This window comes from Sitophilus oryzae, unplaced genomic scaffold (genome assembly GCF_002938485.1).
Source record: "Sitophilus oryzae breed Bouriz unplaced genomic scaffold, Soryzae_2.0 scaffold_1436_pilon_pilon, whole genome shotgun sequence".
Taxonomy (NCBI): Eukaryota; Metazoa; Arthropoda; class Insecta; order Coleoptera; family Curculionidae; genus Sitophilus; species Sitophilus oryzae.
Window position 1 is genome coordinate 4,465,275 of NW_022146100.1, and position 16,439 is coordinate 4,481,713.

At 33.0% G+C, this 16,439-nt stretch overlaps 2 protein-coding genes across 2 annotated transcripts; both read right to left on the minus strand.

Annotated features, from left to right (window-relative positions):
* Positions 1-208: 208 nt before the first annotated feature.
* Positions 209-8,683, minus strand: LOC115876573 (retinol dehydrogenase 12-like). Its single transcript, XM_030892390.1, has 4 exons — positions 8,413-8,683; positions 5,145-5,480; positions 2,160-2,455; positions 209-483 (listed from the first exon to the last, which is right to left on the minus strand). The coding sequence occupies exons 1-4, from the start codon at positions 8,552-8,554 to the stop codon at positions 295-297; spliced, it is 963 nt and encodes a 320-aa protein (XP_030748250.1). The 5' UTR covers positions 8,555-8,683; the 3' UTR covers positions 209-294.
* Positions 8,684-10,637: 1,954 nt separating this feature from the next.
* LOC115876557 lies at positions 10,638-14,124 on the minus strand. Its single transcript, XM_030892367.1, has 7 exons — positions 13,853-14,124; positions 13,471-13,537; positions 13,286-13,378; positions 13,113-13,217; positions 12,953-13,051; positions 12,790-12,894; positions 10,638-12,728 (listed from the first exon to the last, which is right to left on the minus strand). The coding sequence occupies exons 2-7, from the start codon at positions 13,522-13,524 to the stop codon at positions 10,638-10,640; spliced, it is 2,547 nt and encodes an 848-aa protein (XP_030748227.1). The 5' UTR covers positions 13,525-13,537; positions 13,853-14,124.
* Between the last annotated feature and the right edge of the window lie 2,315 nt (positions 14,125-16,439).

Sequence of the window (16,439 nt, forward strand, 5' to 3'; positions counted from 1 at the left end):
GTGTGAAATTTTCACTAAAATTTATCCGTTGCCATGGTGATTTGTCAAAAAAACACGTTTTGATTGGTTAAAAATTACAGGTGTGGAATTTTCAAAGTAAAATAATTCGGTTATTTTGGACTTATTCGAAAAACGGTAAAGATAAAATATGTTTCTTTTATCGAGATCTACCAACCCTGAAAATATTTGCACTTATTTAAGGCTCCTGTATCAAAATAAAAAATAATCAAACTAAAAAAAATTAACTCAATTATTAGCACTGATACTTCATTTTTTAAAACACTAATATATAAACTATATCAGTTTCTTCTCAAGTTTTACTAATTCTTCAGTCTTCTTCCATACCGATTTAACTAGATCGGACTTTCGAGCCTTTTTGTATGGTTTTACCACGTGACAATCATGAAAATGTTGGCCTGAATATTTTTCAATGTCCTTTTCCACTGCACAGTAGATCGTCGTTTGGGCTCCTTCAATAGCATTCTAAAACATAACATTTTAAATATATATTTTTAAATATCAGTAGTTTTTTTTCTAATAAGATTTTTCCTGCTATTTGAACAGTCTGCAAACCTACTGATACTTGTGAATGTACCAGGTCAAAGGGATGCGTGGCTAGATAGAGGACTAGCCATTACTAGCCTCAATCTTGGGGCATCAGGGGGCACCCCATTGTATTTACCCCTTACTTCTACATGCGGGGCTCTGTAGAAGTGGACCGACTCTCCCTAGCGACTCGTGTGAACACTATGAGATCTAGTATTAAAAACACCACCGGTGAAGCTGTGGGGAAGGCCCCTAGCGACACTGGAAACATTCCCAATGAAAGTTACAAGGTACCAAATCCAAAGGAAACTACAAGAGAAGCGGCTGACACTTGCTTGGGATCATCCTCCACAAGTGGCACCAAGCTACCACCTTCTCCAGACAGGGTCGGGAGCCTACCTCTAGACCCAATAAGCGACACAAGCTACCATTTCGTCTACCCGGCCTGGGTCAGCCAGGCCAGCTAGACGATCCTCTGAGAGTAGGTCTTAGCGGAGGAGAAGCACGGAGATACCTTCGACTTCTCCACGAAGGACTTGCTCCAGAGGAAGCAAAAGCGGAAACACTCCTCCGAAAAGGGGAGAGTAAAGAAACCAGTAAACAACCTGACTCATCTCCATCAAAGGGCAAGGGAGGGAGCGAGAACCTCTCACTTCTTCTCCGGCAGGGAGAGAAAAAACCCAGGATGGAAAGCCATCCAACACCTGGAGACAAGCAGGGACGTATCACCAGCTTTGCCGCTATTGCTCGACAAGTGAAAATGGCGGTGCTGCCAAAGGATTTCCCAGAGGTTGCTCTGACCACCGACCAGCAAACGTCTCTAGAAGAGGCTATACTGGACGAAGTAATGGCGATCGGATCGCAACACAACGATCTACAAAATGTGGGTCAGCTGCGTTTTGCGGGGATACACTTTCTGGTGGCCATGCTCCTCATAGAGTGTGTATCTCAAGAATCGGCAAATTGGTTGGTAGGAATCACACCTAAGCTTAAAAATTGGCAGGAGCCGGAACTGGTTGCAGTGAAGGGAGAAAACATCCCTAAAGGGGCGGCCATCACGGTATTTCTGCCGAGAACCAAGAGGAAAAACACCACCTACCTGCTGAGCCTTATCCAGGGTCAGAACTTCAATGTAAGGACATCGAGTTGGCGAGTCATCAACTCGAGGGAGGCGGGTCATGGTCAGATCCTCACAATAGGAATTGACCTCAAATATAAGGAGGCAATAGAGAAAGAGGGACATATCTTATATTATAGATACGGGACAACACCGGTATCAGGTCTAAGGAGAGACCAAGTTAAAGAGGTGGAGAAAATGGAGACAGATCCTCCAGCCTCCACCCCACGGGGTCCTCAGCCGGAGGCAAGCTTCTGGGCTGTGAAGGGCGGCACGGAGGGCCAAACTCCAACCATGGAAGAGTGTGTACCATCGGAGGAAGAACTGTTGTCAGAGGAGGATGGGAAATACCCTGTCCCCTCTACAGCAGGCATATGATGGATTATAGACTGTGCGATGACTCAAGGAATAACACAATAGATCTTTAAGGTCGCAGTGATTAGCCCCCTCTTACTCATTCTACATTCTACTGATACTTAAGTCTAATCTAACTTACTTTGAACATGTATCGAAGCACATTCTCGACAACTCCTTTAAACAATTCAGGCACATTTCTACTGAACTCTGTCAAAATAACTCCAGGATGTAGAGAGTAAGTTGTCACTTTGGTATTTTTCAGTTTCTCGCTGAGTTCGATGGTGAACAAGATGTTGGCTAGTTTGGATCTTCCGTAAACGTCAACCACCACACCACCCTCAGAGTTGAGATCGTCTACGCTTTTAAATTTGGTGTAATTAGCAGCCATGGATGCCACGTTCACTATTCTACTGGGTGCTGATTTCTTTAAGAGACCTAGAAAAAAATGAAAATTTGGTTTTAAATGAAATATTTGTATACAGGGTGGCGCACCTCATTCGCCTCGGTTGATTATACGAAAACGGAAAGATGTAGAAACAAATTATTGTATGGGTATATATGGGGAGGTAACGTGGCACAATTTAAAATTATTTTGAAATGTACAGAGTGTTTCAGAACTAAGATCCATACCAAAGATATATTTTTTCTTATGGAACACCCTGTATTTTATTTCATTTTTGGATTCTTGGGCCCAAAAAAAGGTATTTATTATAAGGGTTAAATATGTTTAAAATCTTTGGTTTTTGAGATATTTAGAGATATTTAAATTTGCATGCTACAATAGTATAGATTATTAACACCCTGTACATTACTTTTCTCAGAATTAATTCTTGTGCTGAGTTTAAAGGTAGAGAAATAAACTTTACAGAAGAATGTTATTCCTTCCTTAAATGTATACAGGGGTATCAAAAATTGCTGGTCTATTTTAAATATTTATTTTACATAAAAACTTTGTTATTTCAAATGCAACACTGTATTTTTTAAATAAGTTGAAGCAGATTTAAATGCTCTTTCAAACTATATTAGGATTTCCTATGCCTATCTGGCTGAGATTTTGAATAAAAGGCGATTTTTCAATTAAATTGTAATCAAGATGCCTAGTGTTGTCATGGGAAGTTTCTAGTGACAGTAGCTATTTTCAGAATCGAAATTAGTTTATGGACTCATTTAAATTTATACCAGTTTACTTTTATTTAATTTACCTACAATAGTTTAATAAATATTATTTATTAAATATGTGTTTATTATTCTATCAAGAAAAACAAAGAAGTAGTTCTTTGAATTATTTTACAATGAATTGTATATAATGCATTTTCTATAAAAGAGCCAATTACGGCAAATTCATTTTCTTCACTTCCAACGACAGGTTTCTGCCTAATAGTTTTTTTATAAACCACACTACCAGCTCTGCGAAATAGGACAAGCAGTTTTTCAAAGAAACGCTTATCAGGAAGATTCCTATTTGGATATCTTTGAGCATAATCCCAAATAATATCACTAGTAACATATCTATTCGTTCCGCCAGCAGATACTGCTTTATTTCTCTTGATAAATTAATAAATACTTACTTATTAAACTATTGTAGGTAAATTTAAGTAAACTGTTATAAATTATAAATAATAATGTACATAAACTAATGTCGACTTTGAAAATAGTTACTAACTGTCACTAGAAAATTGCCATGGCGACACCAGCCATCTTGATTACAATTTTATTGAAAAATCGCTTTTTATTCAAAACCTGAGCTAGATAGGTATGGGAAACCCTAATATAGTTTGAAAGAGAATTTGAATCTGATTCGATTTATTTAAAAAAATACAAGGTGTTGCATTTGAAATAAGGAAGTTTTTATATAAAATATATCCTTAAAATAGATCAGCAACTTTTGATAGCCCTGTATAAATTTAAGGAACCAATACCATTTTTCAGCAAAGTTTATTTCTCTACCTTTAAACTCAGCATAAGAATTAATTCTGAAAAGTAATGCACGGAGTGTTAATAGTCTATTCTATTATAGCCTGCAAATTTAAATATCTCTAAATATCTCAAAAACCAAAGATTTTAAACATATTTAACCCTTATAATAAATACCTTTTTTGGGCCCAAGAATCCAAAAATGAAATAAAATACAGGGTGTTCCATAAGAAAAAATATAACTTTGGTATGGATCTTAGTTCTGAAACACCCTGTTTATTTAAAAATAATTTTAAATTGTGCACATTGTCTCCCCACATATACCCATAAAATATTTTGTTTCTACATCTTTCCGTTTTCGTATAATCAACCGAGGCGATTGAGGTGCGCCACCCTGTATACATGGGGTGTCTGAAATAAGTGCAAATATTTTCGGGGTAGTATATTTCAAACCCAGGAACACGTCTATGAGTTTTTTTTCGCAAAAAAAGATGTTGGAAATCGTGCATTTTCTTTTAAATTTCCCTGTATATTTTTCGAAAACTTTTTAGAACTGCCTGTTCACCGCAAATTTTTCCACAGTATAATTTCTTAATCTCTGATATTACCATAGTTACGGCTTTACTCTATGGTTACGGCACTAAAGGAATGCAAATACAGAAAAAATCCGGTGGCTCTCAAATTGTTTTCAAAAAAAATCTCTCATTTTTTTTTTAATTTTCAAACCTTAATAACTCGGTTATTTCGGACCTATCTGAAAAATGGTAAAGAGAAAATATATTTGTTTTATCGAGATCCAGCAGCTCTGAAAATATTTGCACTTATTTAAGGCTCACCCTGTATAATATACTGTCTAAAAATACTAAAATCACAAATAATCTGATGGATAGATATAATAGAGCAATTAATTATCTGTCCGTCAAATTCAGCGACAAGCGACTCTATTATTTTAATCAATAAGCGTCTAGACCATCAAATTATGATAATATTATGACAAAATAAAGCATATGTTAAAACACTGTCAATGTATAATTTTAAAATGCTGTTCTTTTCTTGCTTGTTTTTCAGAATAGAGAAAAAAGGGCATTTAATCGATTTTGGGTTGATAACATATCTAATTTAAACTTAAATAGACACAGATTGTTATTCCTCAGCCGTCTTTGACGCTCTTTTTTTCAATTATACGATATTAAATGACCGAAAAACTTACCCAATAGAAGATGTGTTAACAAGAAATGTCCAAAATAATTCGCTTGCATGGTTGGTTGTAGCCCATCTCCAGTAAGACCTTTAATTTCTGGCACAGTTTGAAGTCCAGCGTTGTTGATTAATATATCCAGTCTTTCCTCATTTTTGTTGATTTCATCAGCGAATTTTCTTACGGACTTCAACGAACCCAAATCCAGAATCCTGTAGGATACGTTTGAATTATCTGTTTCGTTTATTATTCTTTGTACTGCGTCTTTGGCTCTTTGTCCGTTCCTGCAAGCTAGGATTACTTTGGCTCCTCTTTTAGCTAAATCGGCGGCTGTTTCATATCCAATACCTGCAAAAGATGTGCATATACATAAAGCATATTTTTCTTAGGCTGTATTCCGTTGCCAAAACCAGGCGAATCAGACCGGTAAACTACGGTAAAGAGCGGTTCCTGAAAAACATCCGTTTGATACGGAACCGTTTGGTAAAATATCAGAAACGTCAAATGTTGACGTTTTCTAAATTTCAATACCTCTACCTTGTACCTCAACCTCCATTATAAAATTTATCTTTTATCGTTGCCTGGAAACTTATATGGTGAAATTTTGATAAAATAATTTAGTACACACTAAAAACACGGTATGTCGCTAGTGGTAGGAAAAATAATTTTTAGAGGTTACTAGTTTATTTGGTTGCCTGTGATATGCATGTACAGGGTGTTTCCTAATTAATCTAAAAGATAAAAAATCGATAGAAAACGAATTAAGGCGGGCTATTAATAAGTATATTTTTTCTCGACAACCGTTTGATGAACAAGAAAAACTCAAAAGATCAATTTTGTTGAAAAAGGATGGCCAGTCAAGAAAAAATATATTTTCTTTAAAAAAGCAGTGGTGTACCATTTATGTTAAGCAAAAAAATCGATTTTTTTTAATTTTTAACACCCTGTAGATCAGAAAGGAAGTACTTTAGACCTAATGGTTATATAAAAATTGTTTTAAGAACACATGAGGAATCACACCATAATTTTTTAGACTAATTCGAAAACACCCTGTATATTGTCAACTTGACAATGACTGCTGATAAATCAAAAAATACCTTTTCAGTGAAAAAAGCCTGATTTTCGCAAGAAAAATTTTGATTTTTATTGAATTTGGGCCTGCGTTTGCAAATACTGGTTTGTTTTTTAATTTTCTATATATCTAAATTATAAATATCATAGTCAGAAATAGTTTTATTATTTATTAACTGTAAAAATGGTGTTTTCTTGTTATGTTGCATCTTGCAAAGAAACTAACAAAACTGCAAAACTGTACGTGTTTCCAAAAGACGATAAGATATGTATCTTAGATAAAAGAAAAATATATGGTATGTATTCGTTGTTTGATTTTTTTCGTTCGCTTTAAAATCTATAAATCTCGGTCTATTCATTAGACAGCAAGTCGACTTACGATCATTTACATGAAACTCTGTAAAATAAATAAAAAAATAAATTGTAAAATATATATATTCTTATGTTTCATTAAAGTTACTCTGATATACTAATATATCAGTGTAACTTTAAAAATAAATCCTTTGAATTCAAATATAAACATAAAAAACATTTACAGCAGAAAAGGCGAAGGCGCTGGGTTAAACATAAGTCTCCACTAAAAACACGGAGGGGCGCTTTGACCCAAAATTTTACTATTAAGTTTCATATCTATCTTAATAGTAGATTATTTTCTTTTATCTATGTCTTTTATGCATTTTTAATGTACCTATACTCTGCTTTTACGTTTGCTTCTTCTTTTCAATGGAGTTTAATATTGAAAAGTACTTTATTAATGAACTGTTAAATTCGTTAGACAGCTCAAGTGAAGATTTCCAGATCCAATATTAAAACAGATCAATAATAAATAAACAAATCTAATCAATATACATATATTTTTATTGCTTACAAAACATTCACGATTATTTGTTGTCTTGTTTTACATGTTTTCTTTAAATGTTCCTGACTTTAAGAAACAATGTTGCATGATAAGTTTAAATGTCTATTTAGTTAATGAAATTTATTTACCTTTACTTTTTTTTTTTTTTTAACTACCTCCATTGCTTTTGGATGTAAATACAAAATATTATTACAAATTTTAGAAATTAAATGAGAATTTCACTCGAACTTCAAATATTTGCTTGATTTCTGTCACATAAATGACATTGATTGACAAACAAAACCAGAAAAACCAGCCTTCTCGCGCTGGTTAGTTTAGTGACAGTTATAAACGAATTTTTCAGGAACCGTCTTTGAATAAGAAGACTAAGGAAGGAGCATATCAAAAATCTTAGGTACACCGCGATGGGCCTCAAATATGGCCGACTTAAATTTCGGTTTATCAGTGCCGTTCTAATTTTATTTAAAAAATGTAAAACTATGATGTAGGGTAGACGTGGGGTAGACTCAATAATTTGTTATTTTATTTTACGTTGTGAATAAATGTTGGGAGTTATTAAAATTGTTATAAAAATATATAATTCTAATAAAAATAGATAAGTTATAATAAGTATTTATTACCACAAACATCCGATACGCTACTGAAGCAGGTAAGTCAAATTAACGTATCTAAATTCTTTGACGTCTAATCTTTGACAAGTAATAAATAAAAGCTAAAATGCAAGTAAAATATATAATTTAGTTAATTTAAGTGAATTTCATAAATGATCGGTTTACTACACGTATGTATATTATATAGTCACTTACTAGCGAAAAGTTGTTCCATTATTTCACTCAATTTTTGCCGCGATCTACCGCACGCTACACAACCAACTATTTTAGAATCTTTTTCGATAAATCGCGATAGTGTCAGTGTTAATTTAAGTTCTGCAACAATTTCCATCTAGATTTACTACCTTTATACAACTATCAGTAGTAGAATAAATAATAAATAACATAAAATAAGCTCCGTAAAGACTGACAAATCCACAAAATTTTATATCAAATTCAAATGTGTCAAATGAATCGTCAAACAGAACTGTCAAGGATCCCCACCCTAGAGAGCTTTTATGGTGGCTTTTCCGCCCACCATGCATGAATACATGGATAGCATATGCTCCTTCCTTAGTCTTCTTATTCAAAGGGAACCGTGTTCAGTAATAAGAAAACTTTCAGGAAACCGATAGAAATGGAACATAAAACCATAACCAAGGTAAGCAACGGAATACACGTGTTGTAAGTGACAGTAAAATTAGAAATCTGTCAAATACGTTTCAAAAATTAAAGAAAATTACCGCTAATAAATGCTTACCGGTATTGGACCCTGTAACAATGACAGTTTTTCCAACTAAACATACATTACTTCTGCACCAGCCTGTTGTTAATTTAATGTAAATTTTTGCTAATACCAGGAATAACACTAAAACAGCTAGCACCGCAACTACACCAACCATCTTGAAATATGCCTATCGTAAAAATATAACTTACAAGCTTTGTATATTGAATGTTTAAAACAAAAGCATTACTACATGCGATAACTGTTTAAACAATAGTATAGTTTATTTTTAAATAAAGCTGTTCTAGATACCAACTATAATACCGACGCAAAAAAATTTTCGCCGGGAGGCACGTATAGCCGCCCATACTAAAATATGTTAATAAAAAGTTGGTAGGCAGTTCTTTTAGTTTCAAAGTAAAGGCATTTTTCCAATTTTTTATCTCAAAAACTGCGACTTTGACTGATTTTCTGTTTCGCTAGCTACTGTAATTTTGGAGTTACGATTTTTAAAATTTTTTAACCCCCTCCCATACCACCTTACCAACCCCGCACCCCCACCAAAAACTAATGGCCAGATTCTCGGGTGCCACAGTATTTTTGTGTCAAATTTGGTTAAAATCGGTTTAGCGGTTTTTGAGTTATCGTGTTACAGACAGACGGACAGACGGACAGACGGACAGACGAACAGACAGACAGACACCATAAAAATATTTTGTATTTAGGTCATTTATGACCCAAATAACTCATTTTGAGTGAAATTAAAAAAACTTTTTTTTTGCCGATCTTGATAACCTACCGTACCTGTTGGTATGGTCGGCTAATAAGTGAAAAAGAATTCGAACTAGGCGTCTTGTTGTGTTGTGTTGTGACAATTTCAAATGTTAATAAATTTGCCTAAAAAAATGTTAACGGGTGGTGCAATAACATTCAATAACATTCAATAACTCAACTTTCCCAGATATTCAACTCTCCCGAAACAACATTTTATAGCTTCATATTTTCTTACACCGATTTGATCAATAGCAAAAATGGATTCAAGCAGTTCTAAAAAACAAGTGAGTAAACAAAGTGCTCGTTACATAATCAAAAAATATTAATCGTATACTTTTTTAATCAACTCTTACCTATATTAAAAAAAAATATTCTCTTACCTATATTAAAAAAAATATTCAATTAAGATTCTGTAATAAATCATAGATGGTTATATACAATATGTACTTGTCTCACAGTTCACGAAACTTAATAGTATACTTGCCTAAGAATTTGTCTGTGTAAATCATTAATGAATGCATTTAGAAAATTACTTAGATTTTTTTTTAATTTTTGCCAGTAAAAGTAGTTTAATGCCATATACAGGTTGAAGTTCTAATTTGTATTCTTTAATAAATTTTTGCTGAAGATTTGATTTTTATGTAAGGGGCAAAAATAAAGAAAAAGACATAAAGATAAAAAGATATGGTCACTACCCATACAGCACGTCCAAATCAAATTAAGTTTCTACAAGGGAGACACATGAGAAACAAAACATGTTAAAGTGAACCTAAGTGTTCATCTAGTTCTAACATATCGCACCCTTAGTACTAAAGAGGCATAATCCCAAAAATACAGTTTTCTTATAAATGACAAAAAGTGTTGGTGTAATGGTAAAAGACTAACATAAATGTTATTTTTATGAAAAGCATTTTTGTGATATGTCGAAGCAATTGTTTTTATGATTGTTAATATAGTCGAGTTAAGAGGTAGTTAAAGTTTTTCGCAATTAAAGTGATATCGAGGATTTTGTGGCTTTGAGAATTAGATAAAATCAGTTGCGCCCCTTTAGTTCTAATTTTTTTGAAAATAAACAAAAACGTTTTTAGAAATGTGCCTGTTTTCGTTCAATTTTAGACTTTTATTGCGATGTTTATTTGGAGATGATACTTTTTATTAGTAAAAACTATGATTTTGTTATTATAACATTTATGATTGTGCCTCTGTAGATATAAATTCTAAAATGATTCTGGGTACTATAATACTATAGGAATTTTAAGGGAAACAACAGTATACACAAAAACAAAATTTTAATCATTTCATCGGTAGCTATAAAAATTATATTTTTATAAATCCGGTAACGCCTTATGCTACTCGTTAACTATAAACTTTGAAAAAATAAAATTTATTTCTTATTCTACTCGTAAAACTTTGGTATAACAATAGGAACCCTTATAAATAAACCAGTCTTATTACAAGTTTAGTATGATTTAAAAAAACACTTAATTTTACAAAATCGAGTTAAAAAAATCGGAATAAAAACTAGGTATTAGGTTTTTTGAAACGAGATCTCTTAAGTCTTTCTTCTTATTTTCACCAAGTTCAAGTTTTGTTGGATAAACCAGCCCCAATTGTAACTTTTCGATGGCTTTCATTTTTCTCCTTTGAGATCTCACAACTACTTCAGTGTAATCATCAGAATAAGATGTTCTATAAAAAAAGCTGTATGGCTTGTCTTTAATAAATTTAAGACTTTTTATTTTATTCCAAGATAAAACATTTCCTCGGACATCTTCCCTAAAATTACATCCCAGATCCTCTTGAAGTTTTTTAATATCAAGGAAACATTCGTGTGAGAGTTCGTGAACATTGAAAGAAGGCTTGGATTTTTTTGCGTTTTTTATTATAGTGACGTATTGATGGGGAGTGTATATGGGACCGGATTTTAGGTTCCTCTTAACTTCTTTTTCTATTAAAGAATGAACATTGTCCCCTTCATTCTGGGTGTGGCCTTTGATTAAAAATTTATGTGTCAAGCTTTTTATGTTGTAACGATTGATAGCACATAAATAAAGACTTGCAATAAATTTATTTTTATTCTGGCCACAGCAGTTGTCAGAATAGAATGCAATGTCTAATCCGGTCTCGTGTAAATGTGGATTACAGCTAAATATTGTGTCAAAATATTTCAGAATGCATGTGCCTATTTCAATAGCGCCACGTTTACCTTCTGTTTCGTTCGAATAAAAACAATGGACATCTTTGTAGGCATGATGTTTTTTAGCATTATCTTCTATTTTTTCTAATTCTACTAGAGTTAGGTTATAGCTATTTAGCTTGGACTTGTAATAAAAAGCGGAAGTATCACCCCTTGGACACTGTAGGACCGCTTGGAGATCGTAAACCACTACTTTTTTATTGTCTGATATTTCAGAACGATCTTGTTTCTTTTCTGTGCGGCTCAAATCTTTCTCTTGTAAATGGTTTCTATATTCTTCTTCCAAATTTTCTTTGGATGTTCCCTGTGCATTAAGATAGGATAGGCATTGGTCGCACTGATCCTTTTTGGGTTGATGAAACCCGATATTGAAGTCCCTTGTAAAAATATTATAATAAATCCAATATTTTCCAGCGCCTTTCTTCTTTGATTTCTGATCTTCTTCAAAGTCTTTGTAGAGTTGAGTAATAGTTTTACTGCCATCTATGTATTCACGTTCAGTAGTCGACCGCACGTAGTGTGAATCGATTCTCGGAATTGAATTGATGTGATTTTTGATATCCTCCTTAAGAAGTGGATCAATTTGTAGGTGATGATTGTGTTTTCCCCGATTATCATCTTGTAGAAATCCATTTTCACCCATCTTAATCCTTACAGTGCGAATCATCTTGTCCGATATGTCCAAGGTATTTTTGTAAAATGTTTTGCAAACTCGTATTGGCAAACCATTTACTGTGAAGTAAAAAGCCTGGTTGGCATTTCTAGGTCTTTCGGCATTCGTGTATTTGTATCGGGGAACTATATTTTTCATACATGACCCAACAAATGCACGTTGCTTATTAATATCCCCAAGTTTCCAGAAACTATTAAATATCGCTGTTCGATTTTCCGTATCGATATTATCACCACATTTTAATCGACATTTTTCAGGACAAGGTGATTTCATTGTTCTTTCTGGAATTTGTTTCTTGGACTTGGATACTGATTTGTAAGCTTTCCCACTGTTTCGAAGTTTTTTGGCCTTAATTTGCTTCCATTTTTCGGGATTTCTAGAACGTTTCCTCCCCTTGTGAATATTCTCTTGAAGATTTTCTTCATCTGTAGACGACTCTGAAGAATTATCGGAAGATGAATTCGAAGACAAACTATTTTCAGGCACTGGGAAGTTTGTTGATAGTATATCATTCAGAAAAGAATACCTAATTTGATAGTTTTCCTGTGAATAAGTCGGATCAGAATCGGTGTGGTCAACATCACTTTCATTTGAGTGAATCGGAGAAATGCGGTATTTTTTGTTTGTTACATCCGTACAGCATTTTCGTTTTATCTGTAATTTAGTGGGACACTCTTTATCTAGTTCAACAGTAAATGATTCAGTAGCCTGAAACACGAACAAAACGGTGAAGATTTTAAATATTTTTTGTAAAATGTTTTCAGCTTACTTCGACATTCGAACGTTGAATCAAATTATTTTCATTGGTCAAAGTTGAGTAATCTGATTTTTCTTTCGGGCGACCTTGATCTACTTCAACAGAATCATTGAAAGACTAAAACAAAAAGAATCAACTTTTTGGAGAACTTTTTGTTATAATGGTTGAAACCTACTATATCCAAATATTTTGTTAAATTTGGTTCGTTAACATCCAAACTGAGATGATCTGGTTTTTCTTGAACGCATTCTCTATCTACAGAACTATTTTTGCCCTAAAACAAGCATCATTAATTTACAAAATTGCAATTTTTTGAATGTCGTGATAACACTTACCAGCTCCAAATCTTCGTTAGTATCTTCAATAGATTGATTTGAGATGAAATTCTCAGTGAATTTTTCTTTACTACACTCTTCTGTCTCAATAAATTCGTATGAAGTCTAAAGAATAATAACAAAAATTTAAAACGCCTTTTAAAAAATACATACATAATATATTCTAAATTTACCATAATCGAGTTTATTGTATTATCCTGTTCGATGCCCTGATCTAAAACAATACGATTTTCCGGTTCGGTTTGAAATTCTAAAGGTAGGGTTTCCTAAAAGAAAAAAAATCCAATTAAAAATTAAAAAATGGCGCGGCATAATAAGGGTAAACGCATATAAAAACAAAAAAAAATCCAGTGCTTACCTTGTGTAAGGTAGATCTTGCTACACCTACCATTCTGCGAGCTCTTTCAGACATCACCGACGATTTTCTAAGGAAAAAAGAAATATCACAACCTAATATTTAGTTCTAGATGGGCCTAACTCGAAATGCTAAGAAGTATACATTTTCATAATTTAAATCAAAAGAGCACTAAGACCTAATGCGTTTTTCAAAATTGACAAAGTCTAAACAAAGTCAGTAAAAAAAAAGCACATTTCGAGATAATCATATAAATGTACTTATAATTTCAGTAATAAAAGGGCATTAACCTAAATACCTCTTTATAATTGCACCACTTTTAAATATAAAAAAGCACTAACTAAAAATAGGCCCCTATCACACTAAAAATTAAATGATTATTTACCTGACAATTTGTGAATCAAAGACACAATCACAAACACGCCGACAAGAAACACAACCTGTTCACTATAGTGTTGGCATGATACTGAATGGTGGCCGTTTAGTTCTAAAAAAGCGCGCGGCATCCATCAGTACTAAAAAGGCTGATATAGGTTTCTACACTTAAAAAAGTACGTTTTATGCGTAAGTCGGTTAGAAACCGATAGAGGGCAGTATTTTAGGCCCCTTTATGAATAAAACTGAAAAACCGTAATTTTTGAGTTATGCCCCTTTATAACTAAGGGTGCGATATACATATGAGATACACGCAGGTTTATATTGATAGAATTGTGTGATACAGTGTTTACTAGTTATACACCGTATACACTCAAGATTCTAAAGAGTTTTTTGTAACGTAACAAATAATTATTAAAATGATGAAATCTGACGTCGGTATATGAGACATACAATGTATAAGTCATGTCATATGTATGTGTGATACTTCGTATCATAGTTGTGCCTATAGTACACACCTTGTAAAAATGTGACGTATACACATAATATAAATATCTATATAGACACTTTGTAATAGTGTACTGTTGTGTCTACATTCTAGCATGAAATGAAGGTGTGCGCACGCGCGGATAGACTCAGCGTGGATACACCGACCAAGTGTATCTTATGTGTCCTCTCTCCTTTCTCCTTTCTAGGAGTGGTATGTGTTAGCAGCCATTATTGTTTTATCATTCGGAAGCTCTATATAAATGTTCCGTTTTTTTGTAGTTTAAAAGAGATTTTAAGGTAAGCACAAGTTTTTAATTACCTTGTTACACCTTCCTAAGAGTATTAGTAATATTATAGCAGCGACTCTTCCCTTACTCGATACCCAATTTACAAAATTTTGACTCCAATGAATGAAAACTCCAAATATTTTCGTATATAAAGAGGTTAGCTCTGCAATATATTTTTTTTTAATTTGGAAATAATAAAAATCTAAATGGACCATAGAAAGAAAGATTTACACTTCAAAGAATACAGTGATATTCGGTAAGTTATTGATGGATCAATATACAGATATGTTTAATATTCAATAATCAGTTTCATATAAAATTTAAGGGTGATATTGTTAATCTGGAAATAAAATTCAACAAAATCCAACAGAGTGCTCGATGAATGAGTATGCTAACAAACCAACTGTTTGGAGGGAAAAGAGGAGAAAAAAATGACTAAACGAGGTCCACCAAATCGTGGCGATATACCAGTGTTTACCATTTTAGTATGTTGTTATACTAGGTACTTATATTTTTAATACATTTTGATACAAATTCTGTTCTTTTACAGTGTTTTCTTACTTCTGGTTTCTGCAGTGTAAATAATTATTATTATTGTGTTATTTGCGCTATTGCGTTCCATGATATAAAGAAATATAAGAATTTTATTTTTAACCACTTAATCCATTTTATGGAAGAAAAATGGTACATTTAATACAAAACAAAAATGAAACAATTTTAAGGCTACTTCTCTTGAACTTACGATCGAGATACTTTTGGAAAATACAAGTCTTGCCTTCCTAATTTTCGTTCTAAAAAGATATAATTGGTATCATTGAATAAATATTTCTTAAAAAGAACGAAAAGTTAGGCATCAAAACTTGTATTATTGCCTAAATTCGTTCATAAGAAGTAGTTTTATGTAGCACAAGATGTATATACGAAGCAAAATACATACGTATACACGCGGTAGTCATAACTGCAATGTGTAAACAGAGTTTAAACGTAATACACAAGCACTGTGTATCCTACGGCACGCTGTGTATCCCTTACTTTGTGTATACGTAAATGCTATACTGTGACTACATTGTGAGGCGGACGTTTAACCCTTGTGCATACGTGTTGAACTACAATGTGTAAACGTAGCATATTTATATCGGGGGAATTGTGTCACCCTGTGTCTACATCTAATAATGTAAACACATCGTAAATGTGATTTGATGTGCTGTATGAGTAATTACTTTTGAAATAGTTGGGTATATGTATTTGAGACATGTACCCTTCACTTTTGTGATAAAATACAGTGTTACATTACATTTACATTTATAGTTTCATATTTATAGTTTCATAGCACCTAGCAAATTCAATTGCTGTGTGTGCTAGACACTCTAACAAATAACTAATACCTATATGAAAGAGGCCTCTAGTGATTAAATGTTTTATGAACATCTTCTAAAATTATAATTATGTACCTTTAACAAATTTCGTTATAGCCGAAATAGCTCCAATTATGCCCCACTAGTAAAACCGGTGATAAATCTATGCTCGCTACCGTATTTGATCTCATCTAATTTTTTTTAACTAGAATAATGCAAGTTAGACCTTCGGAAAATATCAAAATATTTACCTTTTTATTTATTTGTTTAGAATTTCCACAAATTACACTTTCTAACACTTTTAGAATAATTATATACTATTTTTTTCGTTTACTCACCATTTAAACCTGTGTATTTGTATGTGTTCGTTATTTACGAGTTCTCCGACGGTGGCAGCACCGGCGTACAAATGAACTGACAACATCAACTAACAATGAACAAAATTGCAAATTAAAATAAAATAAAA